The sequence below is a fragment of the Syngnathus leptorhynchus genome, chromosome 1, assembly GCF_054491065.1.
Source record: "Syngnathus leptorhynchus isolate UIUO chromosome 1, UIUO_Slep, whole genome shotgun sequence".
NCBI lineage: Eukaryota > Metazoa > Chordata > Actinopteri > Syngnathiformes > Syngnathidae > Syngnathus > Syngnathus leptorhynchus.
Window position 1 is genome coordinate 15,627,318 of NC_141195.1, and position 22,196 is coordinate 15,649,513.

Genomic DNA, 22,196 nt, shown 5'->3' on the forward strand with positions numbered 1-22,196 from the left:
TGGAGCAAACAAAAATCTTCTGGACTCTTTTTCTGGAGTGGTCATATGTGTTGATAAAATGAGGGGATGCTTTTTTTAATATGATGCTAATTGAGTCATTCACGGCTGCCAGGTAACAGAACGTTTCAGATGACAGCATGTTTAGCAGTCACTTCAGATGTCTCCCACTTATTTGGAAACAGTGTTTAATGGCAATGTCTTTAGATTTGAGGCAAATTTCAATGTACCCTCTCCAACTGACGAGTGTCCTTCAATGTTGCTGAACTTGCTGCGTTGTATTACCTGGATTACCTTTTTTTTTTATCCATGTCTCCTTAGAGACTCAGTAGAAACCATCACTCACTCCCAAAATATTATTTTACATCCAACAATGCCCAGGACACCACAGGTAGCACCCCAGAGGCTGGAGAAATGAAGGTTACAACAAAAATTAGTCCCATGACACGTTGATGACATTTTGGAAGACAGCAAACACAAGGTTGTCTGCGTTGTGGAGTGCTTTATCAGTTTCAACACGCCATATGTGAGATCGAGGAGAGAGTTGATGCTGAAGAGAAGAAAAATGTGGGGGGGTAAACGTGAATAATAATAAGAACAATATTAATGCATCTATGTAATTTATTTTGTTCAAAACCTTCAATCATAAACCCAACCATTATGTGCATTGCAAAACAATCGATTTTACAGAACAAATTTTGTTTGTCCATGTAATACAAATGCACGAGAGCTACGTGAATCTGGAGGGAGATAACAAGAATCACAATGGAAAAAAAGATAATGTCGCAGACAGGCACGGTCCGAAATGAGCAAAGCGAGATGAACTATGACGAGTAAGCAAGAATTTTTGGGGGGAATTTAAAATAATTTATTCAAACCTGGTAAAATGCAGCTGTGGCCAAACCCAAACACACACACACACACACACACACACACACACACACACACACACACACACACACACACACACAAATACAACTCTAAAATTGAAGTAAGCACTTAACCCCACAAAAAGCAATCAAACTTGTCATATTAAGTTCATTTTAACTTCAATTTTTCAAATGTATAAAAAAAATATTTTTTCCCTTACACTTCTTTCACTCTCCATATAATGTATTGGTTTCTGTAAGACAATAGCTACGTATAATGCACGGCCAGAAAAGTTGTGATGTAAAAATGATGTCATGACTATCTCCAGACATTTGCTAAGCTAATGAATCCATTCAGGAAAATCCGCAGCATTGTCCTTAATTCACTACAATACGCATCTATCAGCATTGCAACTTCTAGCAGCGAGGAAGGACTTCAAATGCAGTGCATGGGGGGGGCTTTTTTCAAACCAAATAGTTGTCATCGTTCATCAGATGTCCTGCTCCGATTGAGTCAGTCACCCAAGTGTCTTTGACGATTTTGAACTTCTTTCGAAAGCTGCGCCTCAATCTCTTCAAATCCTCAAGTCTGGTTTCTGCCGCAATAACAACGTGGGACACGCCTTCCTCCAACTTGTCCACCACTGCGCCTCCGTGGTAGCGAAACTCCATGGCCCTGATATCTAAACAACTTGCGGAAATGGCTGTTGCAGGGTCGTTGATATCCGCGTAGTCGTCCATGTAAACTGTGAAAGGTCGGAACATACTGGTGGGAAGGTCACTCCAGCCGTATCGCTCCTCGACTTGGCAGACGTCGACGGCCGTTGAGCTTTCCGCCCTTCCCGTGCGCTCAAACACCTCCCGCAGCTGCTGTTCGTCAGTGTCCTGGAAGTAGCTGTCGCCGTAGAGGTCGTAGCTCCTGGCAAAGTGTTCCTTGGTGGAGGGCGACATGTGGATCATGTGGCGTGGTTGCCAGGGAACAAATCCCTTCTGCTCAAGACATTCCAGCAGCCACGAGGCCCGCACCAAATCGTGCTGGTTGGACAGAATCAGGTTCTTCACGCGCATGTTCTCCAATCCGGCTATCACGCAGTAAGTATCTGGCCCCGGGTTCTGAACGACAATACCGCCACACCTGAAAAAGATGCAGCACACAATCTAAGTTGTTTTGCCTGTAATCCATGTACACGATTTAGCAATTTACCTGGCCACGCCTTTCTCCAACTCAGCCTTGGGGTGATCCTCCATGCCGTTCAGAATGCAGAACTCTACATCCTCGAACATGTCCGTCTCCTTGGTAACCCCAGAGAGATCCTGATGCTTATACAGGTCACTGACCGCCTTCTTGGGTTTGGCAGGCAGCTTTGGTCTTTTTCTCTGTGGCTGACTGGCGGCGTCGATACAAAGGTGCCGCGAGGCCAGTTTCCCCGACGCCTTGCCGCGGAACTGCTCCAGCTCGGCGAGGGTGATGCACTGGTGCCACTCCTTGTCGTCGCGGATCTTCTCGATCCTCGGGAAGCGCAGCGTGCAGTTGGTTTTATACATGTCGCTGCCGACTATCTCGGCAGCTTTCACCTGGAGGATGACCGAGTTGCGAGGCTCGATGTAGACCTCTGGCTTCTCGGTGGCGCACAGGATGTTGGCCGGCGGGTCGTTTTTGCGATAAACCTTCCAGTGCTTGGCGAGCTTCAAGCCAAGGTCGTACAGCTCCTTCATAGTGTAGCCGGAGCCGATGCGGCAGAGCGTATGGAAAACCGAGGGTTTCTCGCCAGGCTTTGGCGCTTCTGCAACGGCACATAGAAAATGGGACATCATACCACCCCTTCTCCCTTTCCCCCAATAGCCACCAACGATCAGAACATCCAGCTCATCCATCAAGCCGCCCACATATTCCGGCTTGATCTTCAGCCAGCCTTCTCCCCGCTTGTCCGGTTTGTAGAAGGATGACGGATCTTTCACCATGATGCCCTCTTCGCGGTGGTCAATGGCATCATTGAGAGAATTCACCACGTCCTGCGCGCTTCGGGCCTCCATTTTCTGCACCAAATGAATCCTGCCGGTAACTGGAGTAAAAATGGTCTGCAGGATCTCATAGCGCTTCTTTAGCGTTTCCTTGCCAAGCTTCTGGGAATTGACTAACAGCACGTCAAAGACGCAGAAGCAGGTCTGTAACTCTGAATCGTCCATCAGTCTCTTGATATCAAATTTGCTGCCTTTCTGCATAAAAGTCTTGGCGGTCGGGTTGTAAGCCATCATCTCCCCATCGAGAATGCAATTGACAACGTGCTTTTGAAATACGTTGTGGATGTGAGGTGTCAGGGAACCCTCCAAAGGAGATGCGCCAAACTGCTGGGTATATTCAAAGGCGTTCCGACTGAAGTACTTGTAAACGTCGCCGTCCTTGTGGAGTTGTATTCGCTCACCGTCTAGTTTGGTTTCGATGTAAAAAGGGCTGTTTCCCATCTGCTTCTCAACGTTGCCGATGTTAGCGACGGCGGCCAACATGGGTTTGAAGGCGGAGAAAAGCCCGATGGAAACGTCACTCAAAGACACAGCGGGGTCGTGGAGCTGCTGACACACTTTGCTCAGGTCCGTGTTGACATTGTAGAGCTCGGCGGCATCAGGGTGGAAGACTTGGAGGACTGTTTCCTTGCTGATGCCAAGCTTCATATCCTTCAGAATCATCCTGATAAGCCATTTTTGCTCAAGAGCCGAGCTTTGCGTGATGAGGTGCAGCAGACCTTTTCTCACAAGGTCTTTCTTCTTGCTCGCATTGTTGATGGCGACGGAATCCAGAAAGTCATTGACTTCTTTGATACTTAGCTGTCCTTGGCTGGTGCAGCGTTTCTTGAGCACAAAGTACGCCATGCCGGCAAAGTCTCCAGACTCTCCTTGAGAAGAGCTCGGAGCGCGGTAGTTTAATAGCTTGTTGGCTTCAGGACCGTTTTTCGGGAGGCACAATACGTCAATGTAAAGTTTAGCCAGCATGTTTTCTTTGATGCCGTAGGCCATTCGCTCTCGCTCAAATGAGGGAACTATGAGACGCATTGCCGGGTAGAAAGAGTCGCTTGTTTTGGGCTCATGCTTATGCAGTGCACGATGAAATGTTCTCCATGACTCGATGAAATCCCCTAGGGTCTTAGACTTTTCTGGACGGAGTTTCAATCTCTGAATTTTTTCTAAAGTATTACACAGGTGAAGGAAGGGGACTTGAGCAGCAACAACAGAAGACTGGTCCGCTGCAGTGCTTTTGGACGTCTCCTCCATTTTATCTGAAAACAAAAGACAACTTTTTAAAATCAGACGACATTCTGGGAAATAATGAAACTGGGTCTCATCGAGTCAAATGCAACCAGAGAGAATTTTGTCTGAAAAATGTGTGTGTGTATATGTAAAACACAAATCTCATACATTGTGCAAGCGTTTGCTGATGACGTCATTCCGTTTCACTATCCTCATTGGTTTCAACGAGACGCACTCTGAATTCATTCATCTTCCAAATTTTTAAACAGGAAATGCAAAGGATATGTTTATATTAATAACGATCAATAGTAAACTTTGAAATTTTGGTTAAAACTATTGTTAGTGTGAGAGAATGTATTTTGTTTACCTTGTGAGTGGACTTGTCCGGTTACCTTCCCAAAGTATACACGTAGGTTTTTATTTTGCTAGATATCTTGAAATTGCATCATTTTCTGATGTTTTAACAAGTAATTAGTTATTATTATCATTTTTTTGCATCCTCAGAGAAAGGGACAAGCCCTTTAGGATACTTCCTGGTTCATCTTTCTGGAGCTCGGCAGAAATGTTCCCCTGGAAACAAAAGCGGAACCAATGTGGTATTATAGATCCTGGAAAGTCAAAGATAAAGGTGCATCTCAAATAATAACAATCTTGTGAAACTTCAGTTGTTCATTTTAAAAGCAATAGCAAATTATTTTATTTTAGTACTTTTTTGATGATTGTCATAGCTTAAGAGCTACAATAACTTACAATAAAAAAATACTACATAGGATAACATTTAAATGAAGTTCATCATAGGAAATTAGACTGGAATTGGCCTTCTGCAAAGTACTTTCTGTGTTTAATGAATCTCTACAATATGAGTTTAATTGTTTGAACCACTGAAATAAATGGAGTATAATTTTCGATTATCCAAAACTAAAAAAAAAAAAAAAGGAAAATCATATAATGGTCCTCTCTATGTGTTGAATCTATATATAAATATAAATTTCAATTTTGAACGGACCTGAAACGAATTAGGTTTTCGACGATTGCTCATTTTAAGTCACACTGCAACTTCAACAGAGCATACCGCAGGAGCGTGTACTACAGTACTACAAACCGGCCAACAGGAGGCGACTACTGCTCGTCCAATGGAACGTGGGAAGCGCTGAGTTGCGAGAGTTGTTTACTTCGCTGATGCTGACCCGGAGGATGCTGGGAAGTGTGCGTGCGCGCGAGTGTGCGTGGGACTGTCACATGGATCTATGACGTGCGCTTGCTGTGCTTTCCACTGTGCTTTCCACATGCACACTACCTCGGGGCGGGGGGCGAAGGGGGGGGGGGCACTTGCGTCCATTGAGCTGTGTGTATGCACGCTTGTTGTATGCGTGCGTGTTGCTACGGGATTGGGTGACTCGGTGCCAGGGTACTTCTGCAGCAAAGTGCCTCATTTTCTCATGTTAGGCTGCAGCATGCATGGGATTTTAGTTACGTAAATCCTGTCCGACTGCAACCTGCTGCAAGATAGTAAACAGATGACGTCACTGTCAAGGAGCCGCACGGGGGGGGGGGGGGGGTGCACGCTTGTTTACAGAGCTTTTTAGAATCATGATCTTCCAATCGTGGGCAAAAGTGTTGACAAAGAGAAAATACACCGTTGATATACTTTCATCTATTTCACATGATTTGACATGGACATCATAAAAATAATGGGCCACGATTGACCTCACTAACTTAATAGAAAACGCCAGACATGCATACCATTAGCATCAACACAATCGGAATGATACAGTAATACCAGAGTGCAGTACAGTGTATGCATACAATTGTTATTTAAAGTATACCTTTCATTTCCCCCAAAGGTTCTTGCAGCTTTAGTTGTAATGTAATTTATTTGTAGTTTTCAGCAAAACTTAGAGTCAATAATGATTCCTGAGAATTTATTAACCTTTAATAATGTGTTAAATTATTTATTAACTAACCCTATTCTATAGTTGCCGGGTTTGCCCTATTTACAAAAAAACTTTTTTTTTTAAGATTCAAAGATAATTTATTTTTATCAAACCACAATTTCAATTTGGTTAACTCAGTTGAAATTACTTTTGTTAGCTACTGGTGATTTTCTCTGGAGCAAAAAAAAAACATTTGTGTCATCTGTGAAAATAACATACTTTAATGTACTAGAAGCTTTACATATGTTGTTTATATACAATATAAATAGTTTTGGGATGAACGTGACACAGAGCGAATTAAACCTTATGCACTGTATAATGAGACTCCTGCGCCAGCTGCCATTGGAACACTTCAGGCAAAGGCTTTAGTCACAAATAAACACAACAACAGCTCTAGGTGGGTTTCAGAGCACAGTACAGTGTGTTCCCACTCCAGGTATGCCTTGTGTGTTTGGCATTTCTGTTTTACCAACAGGAGAACAGTGGAAGAGAAGGAAAGCATGCCTCACTGCTAATGCTGCAATTTGGATTTGCAGCGGTCTCAAAGCACAAATGAATTGCTCAAAACAAACATATCAAGAGGTGGGAGCCGCACTGGCATCGGGACTTATTACCCGCCAAGCTATAAATAAACTAATAAGATGGTGATTAGTTAGTCGTGGCTGATAACATTCGGTCATTGTTTAACGTACGTTCATAGCAACCACCATCATTAAAAAACAAAATGGTTGCTGTAGTAGGAAAACATGTTACATAATGACTGGTAATTATAGTACTACATGTAAATTAGAAATGTACATTAGAATATTAGCTGAGAAGAGTGCTAATAGATGCATACAAACTATTAACTTGTTTGGTGATTTCTGAGCAAAAACTATTAAACAGTGAATAAATGTCATTCATAGCCACTCGATGGTCATGTAAGGCCAGCTCAAGTAGTGCATTATGCGAAAGTCACATCAAAGCTCTCTTATTTGCTCCAAGTTGATTAAATATATAAATTTGATGGAAATTCAGACAGAGTTAATCTGATCATCACAGAACCTGCTAATAATATTGCTTCTGTTGCTCAGATTACAGACATCTTCCTGTAACTATACTACGTTGTCTCGGTTGCTACCTGTATAAAAATGTATACATGTATAGCATGCCATGCTGGCCCTACTGGGCTCAGTTCATGCTGGGCTCAGTTCATGGAGCAGGTTTCCCAATGACCAAAGGTTCAGATGTTCCCATCTTGGCTGTTTTATTTTGCTTTTGTTTTGACACAAAAATACGACAAAACCATTGTGTGTCTTGACTGTTATAAGTCAGTGACGTCTGTGTTCCTCAGGGAATTGATTGCGTCTTTTCTGCTTCACTTTAGCAATGTAAAAGGGTTTTAGTGAAAATGTTCTTACACTCAGTGACCCGGTATCTTTTTTTTTTTTTTTCCCCAGGAGCAGCAAGTGACCTTCAGCCAAGTTATGTGGCTATCAGCGTCCCATCCAGAAGCTCAACATCCACCTGGAAAACAGCAACTCTGCATCTTATGCAACCTTATTACCTCCCCATATGATGCACTGCTTCTCTATGAGGAAAAACTCAAGTCATTATATAACATTCAAACAACTTACATATCACAGATTGTTGATGGCAGTTGCGATTCAGACAAAGCAGCACTGCTGTGTTTAATGGGACTTTGAACTATGCTCCAGCAATACAGTTGAACTCCCTTAATCTAGCAATCGTCACTAATTATCCACCCATTATACAAACCGCTTATCCTCACGAGGGTCATTGGAATCAAATACACACCACTGCTTCTTTTGCAACAATCAGTAATCAATACTCATCATTAATGTTTCATTGTTAGCAACTTCTATTTACTTACTTGAGGTCGTGTGGCAAGATGTATCAATCTAGCAATAATAATTGTAGTCCTACTTGAGTGTCTTTTTTGTCCACTCTGTCCACCTCCAGTCATGTAACTTTCAGGTTTTGTTTGTACTCTTTGAGTTTTTAGACACATTGTCTTTTCATGAAATGCAAACGGGATGAAAATCAAGTAAATACAGAACTTTGGACCAAGACTGCAAAACAAGATGCAGGCGTGTGGGCTGGTTGCGTAAGCACGACACATATTAAAGGTCAGGCTCTCGTTGCCAGCGTGTTATCTCGGGTTTACAACACTTTTTTTCTTCGTCATTTTGCTTACAAACGGCCCAGTTTCCTGATGTTTTTAGGCCAACATCTTAGTGTGCATGCACTCTCCATTAAGCCCCCCCGAAGCGTGTGTGTGTGTGTATGTGTATGCGTCTGTATTAGCTTTAGCCTTGGAACTGGCATGTTTGACAGACACACACACGCAAGCATGGCCCCCCGCGTGACCTTGGTTCTGTTGGTGTGCACGTACTGCTGAGTAAGATTCCTATAGACACTTTTGTTCATTGGATTAGGTCCAGTTTCAATTTTCTTCTGACACCTTATGAAGAAACAATAATGTTTGGCAATATAACAATAATAATTATTACGTCAAGTCCAAATATCTTTTTAAAAAGATAAATGATATGCAATTTGACTTATTAGGATATTGTTCAAGTTGCTGCGAAATCGAGATCATTGATGGGAACACTGACACGTGGCAATGTTGTGCTCGGAGTTTCTGATTTGCACATGAACATTCTGATTTGCATATGAACGTTTTTTTCTATACGTGCACTTGCATGCTTTGCCTGAAGCCAGTTGAGCTAGCTTGTGCACCATTTCCTGACATGATTCAAACCCGGTGAGGAATGTTTGGAACTTTTAAGATGGGAAATATGCACAAAGGAGGTACAAGTTGATCAGTTCGCATGCATGTGTGTGCGTGTGCCTGTGTTTTTGTGTCACAGCGTAATTTTACATCTGCATTGTCATTCTTTCAAAACATGTTTACAAGCTGCGGGAGCTTTCTGATAAGCAGCCTGTATTTGTCCACTCTGCTGTGTGTGCGCTAAAAACATCAACAAGCGAGCCAATAGGCGAGAACGTGCTCCTCATGTTGGCTGAGCATGTGGACTTTGTGCACAGCCACATAAATGGAGGAGATGAGAAACACATTGTATTCCATACCCTTCCTTCTTTGATGCTACCAGGAGCAGATTTTCAGGGCATAACCAAAACCATTATATGTAAATATATATATATGTATATATAGGGCATATATATATATATATATATATTTAGAGAATATATTTAGAGAATATATATATATATATATACATAAAGAGAGAGAGAGAGAGAGAGAGAGAGAGAGAGAGAGAGAGAGAGAGAGAGAGAGAGAGAGAGAGAGAGAGAGAGAGAGAGAGAGAGAGAGAGAGAGAGAGAGAATTTGTCGAGCGCAAAATAAATTAAAAGGAAATCACCTAATTATTGCTGAATTCTCCGAAAACTGTTCAACCTTGAAAAGAAGTGGCAAAGCAAAAAATGAAGGATGGTTTCACTATCAAAGTTGACTCTATTAACACAAAATGTAGTTTCAGTTAGTTTTTTTTTTAAAAGCGCTCTCATTTTTACCGTTTATTTTTTCAATTTTAGCGAGGGATTTAGTTAGTTTTCCTCACAATAAAATTGACTGCAAGCAATGCAGCCATAAGGAACATTCTTACCTAATTAATTCTAATATAGGCTAATCAGTGAATTCATGTTGTATAATCCCTGTAAGTGTTTTTGCTCATTGTGGAGAAGGATTTGCAGGACTGCCCCGGTGGGAGCCTGGCATATCAATGGAATGCCATGCATTCATTGCTGAGATATAAAAGTCAGCCTGTGATGGAAAGGCCGAGCAGCCTTTGAGAAAGTGGGTCACGAAGTTCATTGAGGCGGGCTGAAAGCTTCCTTAGGCTGATTCGGGGAGAAATAATGAGGCCATCCACTTTCAATCCCCGCTAGCACGGCAGCGAGCTGGCAGGGAGGCGAAGGCCAGCAGTTTGGATGCGGTTGCCAAAGGAGCAGCTCGAGTCGTCAACCTCTAGAGAGCCTCTTAAATGCTTGTAATCTGTGGTGTTTGGCACAACGATTTTCTTTACTGTGAATGATCTAAAAAAAAAAAAGAAAAAAGAAAAAAAGAAGGAACTGCCATTGTCATTACCAAGGAGGCTTTTGCGGTCCACCATCACAATCGCCACTAAATATTTACCCGACAGAGATTCAGGATTGGAAAGTACGATTGTTATTCAAAATGATTGAATGCCCACCTGCCCCAAAATTCAATGCTTGGGGCCGGCCGGCATCTATTCCGCATGTCGTTTACCCCAAACACAACACTACTCGTTGCTTTATTTACAGTGAAACATAGTGGTGACAGCTTTATTCTTTGGGTTTGTTTCGCTTCGCCAAGAAATGGGGACTTTGTCAAGGTAGAAGAAACAACAGTTCGAACTTCCAAATAGCAGTCAGCGTCGGCACAAAACCTTTAGGCTGCAGGAAAGCAAAAGAGATTTCTGGAAAAGACATCTGAACTTTATTTAGGCACTTTAAATGGTGGCAATGTGTATACTGAGTCTAAGGTTGAATGTGAATGGTTAATTCACATTTTTTGCAACCACCTTGGAAAGATTTAAAAAAAATAAATTGATTGCATTGTTCAGGTTGAAGGTCACATTATCAATGCGAGTTTGAGAAAAAAAGTAATTTCAGCCTTGTCGCTTTTGAATCACAAAAACCTGGCATGGGAACAAGGGTGTTTTTTTTTTAAATCCACTGTATGATGAACTTGTTTGTTATGATAATTTTCTTTTTTTTTAATTATAATTAGAGGGTTACATCATAAAGCTAAAAACAACATGACTCACGCCACATGAACATTATTAACAAAACAAGGAAAGCAGTTGTACTGGTGTAAATAAATGATTTATTTAGGTCACTATGCACAATCTATACAGATCAAAGCAACAAATGACCCGCAGAATCCATAAATTGTTAAAATAACTTCTTGTGAGTGTCACAATAGAAAGAGCATAGCGTTGTATGTACAATGGAAGACACAAAAGACAAAAAAAATAACACTTGGAGAGGAGGGGGGGAAAAAAATGAACAAGGAACAGCAGCAAATCATGGACACGTTTGTTACATTTGGTTCCACCATTACAAACTAGATCGTATTCATGTCACTATTGCATACCATTAGGTTAAGTCTGTCAACAAGGCAACTCATTTTTATATTAAAATATTTCGCTTTTACACAGTGAAGGAGAAAGCATACGATACACGGTAAAACCTGAAAGCAATAATAAGGGTAGCCAAAATCTTTTGACATAAATACTGTATATAGTGTATACAACACAGGTAAAATCTATATTTATTAATTCTCAGGACTCTCAGTAGAATAGTTTTCTGTTAAACTCTGTCTATTTACACCATATTCACATCCAGGTAGTTAATAAATACAAACACCAGTACCATCAAGGTATACAGCTTGAATGTCATATACCTCTCTTTAACCTGTCGCCGGCTCACTGATATTTTGGGACCTGAAAGTTGACACGTTCTAAAGTACCCTGAAAGTCTGGAGGTGGAATCGGCATGTGTGTATGATACCATGGAGGACTGACATCTAATATTTACCACTTGAATAAACTGTGAATGGATCCAATGAGTGGAGGTCTTAGAAGTGTCATTCACTTTTAAGCTAATGTGAGACGCTGTGTCAGAAGCATCTTACAGAACACAGATGTATTACAATTACAAGTGACATGTGGCGCAATTTCTAATGTTAGCGTCGATGCTAATGCAAAGATGAATGGTGTGCATAGACCGTACAGTACGTTGGTAATCAGATGCACTTCTAACCCAGTGAAGCAACTCTCCTAAAGCTCTCAAATACATTTTGTCATTCTCATTTCATTTCTTGAAAGACTTCTAAGCTGTTTTATGCCACTCCCAATTGTAATTTACCTTCAAAGTAAGCATAAAACAGGAGAATTACACGTTGTGTATTTGAAGCTAGCGCATAGTTTTGCCTTAGGAAAGTCCGTTCAGTCATAATAGCACAATGCAAAACATCAAAGTCGAGCTTAACAGATAGCATCTGCGTGGCGGCGTTAAGATATTTGAACGTAAAGGTCCTCCCAAAAAGAGATGCCTTTGTATCGTTCCAATTATATTCCCAAAGCTAAGGTCAGGAGGAGTATTTGGCAAACCATGTTTGTTGTACTGGCCAATCCTCATAGAAAGATAGGTATGTACTTCACTCTAACTTTCCACACAGCAGACTCCCTTGAGAGTTTCCATGCTGATGCCAGATGTTCCAGCCTCCTCTGTACAAATCACATTTTAGCCTCCGGTGGCAACATAGCAAGACGGCCGGGGCCTGTATGCGTGGAGCAAGCATCAGGCTGCAGGCTTACGTGACTGAGGGGGGAAAAAGGTCAGAAGGGCAGTGCATTCCAATGCCTCGGATAGAACTTTGTGTATTTAGAAATATATTTTCTCAAGTTTGGTTAAAAAAATAAACTTGTGAGAATAAATAGCAAACTAAGAAAATACTTTGACTGTACCTTTCTTAAGTAATACTACTTTGCCAAGCGAATAACAATATAGAAGAACACAGGCAGACATACGCCAATAGAATATTATCTCTTATTTCGTTGAAAACATAGAGAAAAATAAAGACATTTAAGGCATTGGGCGGGACCCATTAAACATTCGTCCTGATGGAATAAATAAACTCATCAAATATAGTTCTGTACTCAGTGTACTTCTCACACTCCTGGTAGTCAGGTTTCATGGGAACAGTGTTCACTGACTGAGTTGATGCTCCATTATGCACACACATACACACACGCGCACACACACACGCACACGCTCTTCTTACCCTTAGCTAGTTCCCAACATGCATAAATGGTGGCCTACTTTACACATGCGTGCGTGTGACGAGGTTTGCATGCCATCTCTTGAGGTCGCAGAGGTAAAAGGGGTTACGTCGATCACGGGAACAGTTGAGACTGCTTCAATCTGGAAGAAACAAGAGACAACACCATACGTTACATACAATTCACGTAAAGCAGCAATTCAACCCCGGGTAGTCTATTTAAACTCAAGTTGAAAATGATTCCGACAAAAAATGGACAACATATTTTACACCATCATAGCTTCTAATTTAGTCACGTCCACTAAGAATGTCCATTCCATTCGTGTTACGCCGGTTGAGTCTCCAAGAGAAGCACGCAAACGCGAGCGAACATGGAGGTGAAGCTCGGAAGCATTTCACCAACGGTCATAATTACATAATCCGGGATGGAGCGCGATGGGGGAAGGGCAGGCGCATATTGTCGAGATGCTACGGCCACTAAGTGAGCAGAGGATGACTAATTAAAACTCTTTGAATTATGGTATGAAGCACTATGTTTTCGGGAAAGTGGGAGAGTGTCAGCAGGGCAGACTCAATTAATTCTATAATGATGATAATAATCAATGCAATTAAATATGTTCATATACAGAGTGGAAATGAAGAAAATCTGTAGATTTTATAAAGAATTTTGCATCCAGACATGCATTGATTCCACAGTAGGCCGAATCTGATCAAGACCTGCTGTCTAATTTGTCTCGCGCAGGATGTAATCTCATCTGGAGCCCAGGCTGGCATCACGCTGGCCACGCACTAATCGAGCAGCTAACGCGTCTATCTGGAACATCCCAGCCTACTTTATCCCGCCACGCTGGAAAATGTGACACACTTTGTCTGCTGTGTTACATTACATGCATGGTTGTTTCCTACAGTATACAGTATCAGGTGACGTGGCTCTAATGCGTTTGGATACGCATGTGTGCAGCACATGTCCATTTTTCTTCTTCTTTTTTTTCCTGTCAGAGGTTTGGTGGGTTGATGAAAATGCCAAACTCTAGGTCATTTCCCCTCGTTTCAGTTGCGAACCAAATAATTTAAATAAACTTATTCTGTAGCCTGCCGAACTTCTTCGTTCAACTTTTTGCCAGTGACTTGAATGTAAACAACTAGATTGGTGGTTCTTAGCTCCCCAAATATCACCATAACACCTTCAAATTCATTAGCGCAATCGGTGTTGATCAAAAACAATGCAGAAGTTTTATTTCTAAGTAGAGTATGCCACTGTAACATTGTGAGCATTTAATTCTTTGAATTTTCTCACATAACAAGAATTACTGCCAGTTTGGGATCATTTTGTGTGGAATTTTTTGCTTCTTAAGTCGCTTATCCCTCGCTAGTCTGTACAGCAAACGTTCCTGTTTACATTCTTCTGACCAATTAGAGAAGCAACTTTTCTTCACCGTGTTTACACATTCTGCTACATTTGAATTTCTCATTGTGTGGACACTAAAAGAAGCAAGGGAGACATTGAACTTGCTCACAAACCACCATCTGGCTTGGACGTTAAGAGTGCCAACTATAAATGTGGAGGTACCTTTGGGGTGATTTGTGCTGTTTGAAACAAACCAATGTGATCGTTCTACTCGTGCATTCATTTGGTCAGGTCTGAAAGGTATGCCGCAAAAAAAGTGCCCTACTAAAAATGTCGGGTTAAATGTGGACGGTAAAAAGACCATCTTATATTAAGCATTCTGAGGTCTCTTGTTTCTGTGCTCGTGGATCAAGTACGGAACGTAGTGAAACACGCCAACCATTGGATCATTATTCTCGAGATGACGCCACCAACCACTCTGACTGCGTGAAAAGCGTTGACAGAGAAGGGGGGGGATTTAGTAGGAGATGGGCACGAATGTTGCTAATCTTCCAGATGATTTCCAGAGTACGGAATGATCATGTTCTCTTTGGCCTGGAGGCGTGCCAGATGGCGTGCCGGTCATGACCAAAGCATTGACATGAGCAGACCAACGGTTGACTATTTCAATGGGTGTGACGGTAAAAGAAGGTACAAGCTTTGTTGCGCGGGACAAACGGAGCTTTGGAAAAAAGCCCCTGTGCAAGCTACTATTCTTTAAATAACGAGTGAAAGCAGATGGCAGTCAAATCAACACGTGATAACGCCATTAAGGTCATCGCAGTGCTAATTGGGCAACTGGAAAAGTGCAGCATGAAGCCTTGGAAAGGAGCTAGTTTACTCCAAGTGGCAACAAATGACTCCATTCATCAACGGGTCATTAGGTAGAATACTTGAAGTCATCTCGTGTCCGCATCATTTCCATTCACTAATTCTCAGCAGAGATGCTCGATGGTCACAAGAATAGTCTAATGGGACGTCTACAAGTGACCCAGAGCAGTCTTTAACCTGGCTCCATTTTACGCAGCAGTCGGATGGAATCTTCGGTAAACAAGTCATTAGGTTTGCCGTCGCATGCGAGTGTTGGGTAGCTAAAGAGCAACCATCCATCCATCCATTCTCCTTGCCTCTCTGAAAAGCATACAATACTCTGCGGCGGCCCCTCCCACCTCTGCTTGTATTACTTGTGCTAAGTGAAGGGCCTAATGAGGCAGAAGGGCAGGGTTTTTGCACGCGGTTTCTCGTCTCATGCATGCATTCATTCGCCCCTGCATCACGTCAGCCGGGCAGCAAAATAAGTGAGTCTCGGACATAAATAGAAAAGAAGCCTCACATCCTCAAAATTGAAATGTTAGTCTTTACTATGTAGGTGCAACAAGTACATTTATTTAACAAGGGATTTATCAATCACGGAAAGAGTGAACATGTTACATTTGATGCAACATACCGCGGTCATATAAGTGGCTTTCTATCACCACCAAAAGGCACAATTAATTCAAGCAAGCTAATTGGCTGCCTAATCAAATAAAATCAACACAGGGAAGTGTTTCCAAACCACTGCCTGTTTGTGGTTAGCCAATCACAAAACTATCCTCAGGGTAGTTGCTGGAGAAAAAAAAAAACCCTCAAGCTATTTGCATGAGCTTTTTTACAGTAATGCCAAAAAATACCATAAGATGGAGCCTAAAATTTGGCTAAATAGGAAAGTACTAGATATTGGTGTCAGGAAATATGTTGAAGTAACACTGAGAGATTAGGTTGAGCCCGATGAATCCCCAGGTTGGATCTATTTGATAAATAAAAAAATAACATATACACACACAACACATTCTTATAGTGTTTTCCAATTTGTGTTGTGTTTTCCAATTTGTGTTAATGTGCTGGGAATAAAATTAAGACTTTCAAGATTTAGTTGATCCCATTCTGGTTTGATCAATGTCTGTTCAATAACTAAATCAATCATCAACGTGTATGGACAAATTAAAGCTCCTCGTGACGGCAGAGTAGCTATGCTATAATAAAAAGGTATTTTCTGCTCAAGTCGCCTCCTGCCCCAAGTGTTCCTTTCTTGTAATATAAAAAGAAATATGGTGACATCCAATTACCTGCCAGCCGCATAGCAATACAACCACTTTGTTATTTCCCCTTCTTGCCTTCAAGGACAGACACTCACTCGTGCCAGATCTCACATGTCAGCTCTCAAAGCTCCACGCGCTGTCTCCGACCTTTGAGTGCTCGCAGAAACATGTGAGCTCACAGTGCGGTGTGCACGGAGCTCAAATTTCACGACAACATTTTGGCTCCTCTCTGTTTCCGACGGATGCGTGCCTCTTTTGTTCGTTGGGATATTTTGGAACACGCTATTGATCGTATGGCGGGGGAGTCCATAGAGGTCACGTCGATGTGCAACACATCTTTAATGCCTAGCCAACTAAAAAGAAACAACAGAGATGGTCAAAAGTCGAAGAAAGTCTGCTATCAATGAAACATTCTTCATTGCAAATCTGATGCTACGTATTTGTTTCAAATGCTTGAATAACTGATGTACTGGGAAAAATAACCATTAGCTTTGGAGGGGTGAAAAATATAATTCTTAGAAATTATGTACAAACTGTACAGTGAGTGAAAGGCAACACATGCAAGTAGCGTCACACTCACTCCGCAGGGTTGTTTACTTGACTGTTCTCGGCCCGGTCACGTTTCACCGCAGCCTTGTGTTGCCTTTGCTTACTTGGAGTAAATGGTAGGATTGAACCACATAGTTTACATGATATGTAATTGACAAAATAACCAAGATGCAGAAATTGTAACAACATGCCACTCGTTTGAAAAGAGCATATCAGCGTGTCCAAATGTAAACTTGTCTTAAAAAAAAAGGATTATGCTCACAAGCTATTAGGGATGTGCATCCCTCCAAGAAAAGAGGATTCGATACGTGCGTTACGATTCAAGGAGGGTTCAATTTTAAAGTTGGGTGTATCGATTTCGTGGGATTACCATTTGGTTTGACGTGGGACGGCTCAATTCAAAAGGGAGCCTCGGAATCTCGGTTCATCGCTTTGCCGAAGATTGAGTCTGGTGAGTAGTCGGATCAAGACAGTAATGAACCAATCAGTGAAGAGCGGAGAAAAACATGTCTTTTTTTTTGAATAAATTCTTCCGGTGCTTAGAGCTGCGGCGGTTGTAATGAGGTTCTGGTCATTTAAAATTGAGTTGAATGCTGAATAAACCAAACTATCGCCTCTCCCGTCGTTTTGAATGATGGACGGATTGAATAGACGATGTCACTGCTGATAAACAAATTTGATTGGACGGTTTGTTTTGAACGGAAGCCATGGTGAATGGCGTGCCCTCCTGATCCGCTTTCTTCGTGGGTGTGCCTTGCCAGGCAATTCAAAAGGGAGGGTCTTACGTAATGAGTTTCTTGTTGCCATTTGACATGCACGAATGAACTTGTCTTTAATGTAATTGTGTCATTTCCTTCAAAGACCTCGGTTCAAGAGAATTTGTACGGCCTACCGATGATAAGCAAGTTAAAATGGTTAAGTTCTTCACATTCCTTTTTGTAAATCAAATTCTTCCATAATCTGTTTTTGTATATCGCTAAGGCATTCCCTTGGCAATTCAAAACAAGCTAAAGACAATAATCACGTTCAGTCTATGAAATTAACAGACTATTCAAAGTGCATGTTTACCACCCTCATTATATACAACGGTTTTGAATCACGTAATAGTGATTGCCAATGGCTGCCAAAAAAAAAAGGTCTCACCTTTGGCAGTAGTCGCAGACTCCTTGAAGCCCAAGCAGACATATGGCGAGCTGTGTAATCCATTGATACCCTGTTTGCAGCTGCTAACTGGTTTGAAGCCATCCAGATCATCGCATTTGTTGTCCAGCAGGTTCAAGGCAATGTAGTTGAGTCTGTTTGGGTACCGGTTCACGGGGCTGCCGTACTCCTCGTCTGAGCCCTCGCTGCTCCGCGAGGAGATGTTCTCCACAGAGCTGTGTCTCTTGCCGGTATCGCCGCAGGCGAACGAAGGGAAGACGGGCGTCACGGTGGCCGTGGAGGAGAAGGTCTCCGAGCTGTGGCGTCTACGTCCTTGCGGATTGGCGCGGATCACTTTGGCCGAGCAGTCGGGGTCCAGTGTGGATGAAGAGGCGGCCCCGAGGAGGAAGACACCGATTCCTTCTGGGACAGACGGCTGTTCCAGGGAATGTCTCCGTCCTCTGCTGCTCTGACTGAGAGATGTTAGAACAAAAACAACAGACCTTTAATTCAATGTCAAAAGATACCTCTGCAAAGCACAAGAGACAAGTTTCAGCGTTATCAATTTCAGGAAAATTAAAATTCAGCCCAAGGTCAAGTCTGTATTCTAATATCATATGGTGAACTTCTTTGAGCTTTGATCATAACTGAATCAAGGAAAAAAGGAACACGCACGTACCTTGTTGTTACTTGAGGAACAAGCTGCGGGGGTGAGTTGGTCATCTCAAACGTCATCTGTGTATAGTCATTATGCCCCTCTTGGCCTTCTCTCGTCTGTTTCTGCCCACCCAAACGGTACAGCTCGTCCTGCTCCGACCGGGGACACACGGAGAGATCTGAGAGTGCGTCTGGGTGCTCCGCAGCAAGAGCGTCAGCCTCCTTGGGCTGGTGCAGGGCCATCTCGAGTTTGATGTAGGAAGTCAGACAGGGCCTCCTGGAACCGTCGTCACAAGAACTCAGAGATGACGACTGGCTCTCTGTGGACTCGGTCGAAGGCGGAGAGATTCGGGCGCCGCTGAAGTCAATGTTAATGTACTCTCCGGGGCTGCGGGGCTCACCGGGCACTGGGTACTCCTGCATGCTCGGCAGCGTCCGGAGAGTTTCCAGGGACAGCCTGTTGGGCCTGCCGAGCCTCCCTCTGTGGGTCAGGTTGTGTCTGGCCGGGGAAGCGGTCGAAGGGCTCATCGGCGAGTCCTGGGCCGAGGCAGGTTGCATCATGGAATAGTAGTCTGCATCTGCCGCACTCTGCCTGGAACTTTGAGGGCTCATCAACACGTACTGGTTGCTGTCGTCATTCTTGGAGCCTTGGACTTTAGCGGGGAGGGAGAGGGAGCCGGGCTGGTACACTGGCCTCACCGATGTCGGTTCTCCAGCCATTAAACCCATGTAGTAGTCAGGGGGGGTCTGGAGTGCAGCTGGATTTCCGGGCGACATGTTCATGTATTCACCATGCCTGTCAGGGCTCTCCGTGGAGGACTTGGAGCCACACCACATCCGCATGTAGCCACTGTCCTCCAGTGAGATGCTAGAGGGGGAGCTGGTTTTGTAACCCCTGCTGGTAGCACCGTGAGGGTGCACTCTGGGGTTGACAATCTGCTTTGGTGCAGAGACGCACATGGGGCTCATGGGCACGTAGTTGTCGACCTTGCCGGAATGCGGCGCCACGCCTGGAGTCATGGGCATGTAGCCATCGTCACCGAGGTTACTACTAGAGCTTCTGGTTGAGCCAATCTCTATGTCTCCATAATCTTCTGGGTAGCAGACTTTAGGTGAGGCGGAATGAGAGTTGTGTCCATCGCGGGCTTGAATGAGCGTGTACTCATCCAGGGATGCGGAGGATAGCGGCGTCACGGCTTTTTGAGGACGTGGCGTGGTGAGGGAGTGAGTTCGCTTCCTGTAAGCTTTATCCATGAACATGTAGCCACAAGGGTCGTTCATGTCACGGGATGAAGGGGTGCTCGACAGGGAGTCTGGGGTTTCGCTGCGGGTTAGGGGGAGGAACTTTGCTTCAACCGGACTGCAACTGTAATCGTCGCACAGCATGAAGCTGGTGTCGCCGAGCGACCCGCTGCAACTGTAAGCTTGTCCAGCCTTGTTGGGAGTGGAGAGATTCTGTCCGGGTGACATGCTGATGGGGCTGGAGGCGGCGGGAGGGGAGTTGGAACCTGGCATGGACAGGCTGTGATGCAGGTTGAAGGACGACTCGAGCATCCTGCAAGTGCGCCCGTTGCTCAGAGTGTTGGATCTGCTGAGTTGAGCGGCGACATTCGGACTGGCGGGTCTTGCGCTCACGGGCATTGACATGGACACGGGCCGCGGCACGCTTCCGTCGCCCTCGCTGGAGGTTCTCACGCGGCAGGATGTAAACTTCCTTCCTGGAGATGTGGCGGCGGCGGCGGCGCTGGCTGTTCTGGATCTCCTCACCAGGCCCGTCTGACTTGGGGGCAAGTTAGTGAGGTTGCGTCGCGTGGGCACAGAAATTGGGGTGGTGCTGGCCGACTGGCTTTTGCTTCTGGGCCTGAACTCTGAGAGCTCTTTCATGGCCTTCATAGCTTCCAGGATGGTCTCGTGGATGTTCTGGGCAACTACAGAGTCCTCCGCCTGCATCCAGAACTCCCCAGCCCCGGTTACTGCTGATCTCCCTACCTCGATGAAGAAGAAGCTGTCAGAGTGGCCGCATCTCCTGATGTTCATGAGCTGTAAACACACCGCGGCTGTCTCGGAGTTCAGCTTCACAAAACTGATGGTTCGGCTGGACAAACAGAGCCTATAGACTCCCGTGAGATTCTTCACTTGACCCAGACCTTTGGATTTTAAATTGACCTGCCATACCTCCTTGTATGCCTCTGTCACTGGGGTGACGAGTCCATAGTTGGCCTCCTCAAAGCCGACAAGGGAGGAGGTGGAAGCGGGGCTGTCGTACACCCTTCCCTCGGCGAGGAGGTCGGTCAGAACCTCGTACCAGCTCTCCTGATCCTGCTCGCTGTCCGCAGCCACGGCGAAGTACTCGTCCTTGGTGTAGAGGGCGATAAGGTGTTTGTGTTTGGCGTCCGCCCGCTTGTTGACGCAGAGGCAGGAGTCCAAACTTATCACCCGTTTGGCGGCGCCCTTGTTTCGCCATTTCTTCTCACTCTCGTAGTACTCCAGCCGAGCTGGCGAGCGATCGGCGGGCTCCCTCAACACGAAAAAGCGCCTGTGTCCGTGTTTCTGCTTCCTCAAGTAGCCGCACTTCTTTACGCCATTGACGCCATTAGATAACAGGTGTCCCGCCACCCCCGGAGGACTTGCCATCTCTCGTGACCGAGGACCAGAATGCGCTCAATTCCAAAAAGCAAAATTAAAGATATTACGACGCTAATTTCATTTAATCCATAGCAGACGTGTCTGCAACGTTCATGTTAAAAAACGGTGCGCGTAAGACTGCCAGTACGACTGATCCCGTTGTGGAGAAAAACAACATGTGACGCGCAGCGCTAAAACCACAGGAGAACACTGAGTCATAGGGGGGCGTGCCTGTCCATCAACCAGCTGCGAGGCCTCTCATTGGCTATGTCGGTAATTCAAACACTGCAAACCCCGCCCCTTGTACTTACCCCCCTTTCCAAAGAAAAACAAGATCCGTTGACAGCCATTGAAACGTGTCTTCAAAACACAGTGAAAGTTCTGCCATATGATAGCTAAATAGATTGATAGCAATTACACATGTGACTATCGGTTGATGTTTGGATTATTGACGATTTGCAACATTAACCCTGGCTTGTTAATGAGCATTTAGTAGGCACTACCACTTGTAAACAACCCTGACGTCCTAATTGTTACATAAGCGAAATCAAGGCATATTGTTAAACCACGGATTCTTTCTCTCATCTCGCTTCTGTGCAACACAACCCATTTTTTAAACCACGGATTCTTTCTCTCATCTCGCTTCTGTGCAACACAACACTTTTTTTTCCAGGCAGCAAACGGGTTATCATTGGCTGCTTTTAACTGTAATCCAATCTAAAAAGAACAACAAACGTCGAATAGTTCCAAACGTACATAGCAACAGTTAAGATTGCGTATCATGCGTCATAAACGTTACTGACTGCTGGACACAACATCCTCACATCAGAGGGAAGATGAATGTGTCAAAGGGTTCAGTTCGCTCGACTGGAGCCATTAATGTGC

The 22,196-nt window shown here is 44.0% G+C and overlaps 2 protein-coding genes across 2 annotated transcripts; both read right to left on the minus strand.

Moving 5' to 3' along the window:
* Positions 1-612: 612 nt before the first annotated feature.
* Positions 613-4,687, minus strand: lig4 (ligase IV, DNA, ATP-dependent). The gene is made up of 3 exons (XM_085927451.1): positions 4,477-4,687; positions 2,071-4,138; positions 613-2,001 (listed from the first exon to the last, which is right to left on the minus strand). Exons 2-3 carry the CDS (start codon positions 4,131-4,133, stop codon positions 1,332-1,334), a joined length of 2,733 nt encoding a protein of 910 aa, XP_085783577.1. The 5' UTR covers positions 4,134-4,138; positions 4,477-4,687; the 3' UTR covers positions 613-1,331.
* Positions 4,688-10,903: 6,216 nt separating this feature from the next.
* Positions 10,904-22,038, minus strand: LOC147062157 (insulin receptor substrate 2-like). The gene is made up of 3 exons (XM_085918650.1): positions 18,709-22,038; positions 18,033-18,502; positions 10,904-13,018 (listed from the first exon to the last, which is right to left on the minus strand). The coding sequence occupies exons 1-3, from the start codon at positions 21,318-21,320 to the stop codon at positions 13,014-13,016; spliced, it is 3,087 nt and encodes a 1,028-aa protein (XP_085774776.1). The 5' UTR covers positions 21,321-22,038; the 3' UTR covers positions 10,904-13,013.
* Between the last annotated feature and the right edge of the window lie 158 nt (positions 22,039-22,196).